The 1,425-nt window shown below is 63.5% G+C and overlaps 1 protein-coding gene across 1 annotated transcript; it reads left to right on the top strand.

Annotated features, from left to right (window-relative positions):
* Positions 1-285: 285 nt before the first annotated feature.
* On the top strand, positions 286-1,224 carry ETH_00037420 (uncharacterized protein; the record flags this gene model as incomplete). Its single annotated transcript, XM_013379667.1, has 2 exons — positions 286-434; positions 915-1,224. 2 exons carry the CDS (start codon positions 286-288, stop codon positions 1,222-1,224), a joined length of 459 nt encoding a protein of 152 aa, XP_013235121.1.
* Positions 1,225-1,425: the final 201 nt, after the last annotated feature.

The following is a 1,425-nucleotide window of genomic DNA, read 5'->3' as shown; positions in this document are numbered from 1 at the left end:
CCCTGCGGTGGGGCCCCACAGCCGCCGCAGGGGGCCCCTGGGGGCCCCAGTGTGGGGCCCCAGCAGCACCTCTGTGGGGCCCCCAGGGGGCCCCGGGCAGTTCAGAGCCCCTGAATGGGTGCTGCAGTTTGTTTATGCTTCAAAGCCTGATGCAGCTGCTGCTGTGGGTGTCCCTTCTGGGGCGAGGGCTTAGGGTTTAGGGTTTAGGGTTTAGGGTTTGCGTTGGGTGTTGCTGCTGCTGCAGGCCTCCAGGTGTTTGCTGCCTTTTTGCCCACCTGCTTCCTTATGAGGGCCCCCCTGGCCGCCTGCGATTACTTGCAGCTGCTGGAGTGGGCCCCCGAAGCAGAGGGCCCCGAGGGGAGGGGGGGGCCCCCCTTCCCCGCTCTTCCCCGGGTCAAGGGGGCAGCAGCAGAGCTCAACAGACTCATTTCCAGGTACAGCTTTTAACACAGACGCGGGGGCCCTTTTCGGGGCTTCAGGGGCCCCTCAGGGGCCCCCAGGGGCCCCTTAGGGGCCCCCAGAGGGCCCCGAGAGGGCCCCTGGAGCCCTAAGGGGGCCTCTGGGGGTCCCCCACGGGCCCCCAGAGGCCCCCTTGGGGGTCCCTAGACGGCTTTTGGGGCCCTCAGGGGCCCCTGGGGGACCGTAGGGGCTTTTAGGGGCCCCCGGGTTGCTTAAGAACGTTTCTTTAGGGCACTTGGGGGCTTTTTAAAGAGTAATTGGGGCAAGCAGGGGATATTAGGGGCTCCCGGGGCCCCCCTCATGTTATTGTAGGGTTCTTAAAGGGGACCCAGGGCCCTCAGTGGCCCTCTGGGGCCCCCAGGGGCCCCCGGGGGCCGGGGACGTCGAGTGCAGCCTCAGGCGGGCAGTAGCTGCTGTTGCTGCTGCTGCTGCTGCTGCTGTTGCTGCTGCTGCAGGCTGCGTGAGTCTGTCTTTTTGTTGCTTCTCTTTTTGTTTTTCGACCGGAGGGGCCCCCAAGAGACCTTACCTCCCGTGCTGGTGAAGGTCCACCAAGACCCATCTGACAGTTCTGCCGGGGCCCCGGGGGCCCCTGGCGCCAAGGGGGGCCCCCAGGGGGCCCCCCAAGGTGGGGGGGCCCCCGAGAAGGGGCTGCCTTCTCGCTATGCCATTTGCCACCACCGGCGGTTTGTGTACAGCGAGGAGGCGGGGGCCTTTGTGTCTACTCACAGCGTGCTGCCTGAGGTCTGTTTGGGCTGCAGCAGCTAGGGTTTAGGGTTTAGGGTTTAGGGTTTGGGGTCTAGGGTTTTAGGAGCTAGGGTTTAGGGTTTAGGGTCTAAGGTTAAGGCTTTTGAAGGCAGGCGTCAGAGTTTCCAGCTCCCTTGTTAAGAAATACGGTGTAGAAAAGCATGGTTAGGGTTTAGGGTTTAGGGTTTAGGGTTTAGGGTTTAGGGTTTAGGGTTTAGGGTT

This window comes from Eimeria tenella, genomic scaffold, assembly GCF_000499545.2.
Source record: "Eimeria tenella Houghton genomic scaffold, Eth_scaff3762, whole genome shotgun sequence".
Taxonomy (NCBI): Eukaryota; Apicomplexa; class Conoidasida; order Eucoccidiorida; family Eimeriidae; genus Eimeria; species Eimeria tenella.
Note: the sequence above shows the minus strand (reverse complement) of the source record. Positions and strands in the feature narration are given on the sequence as shown.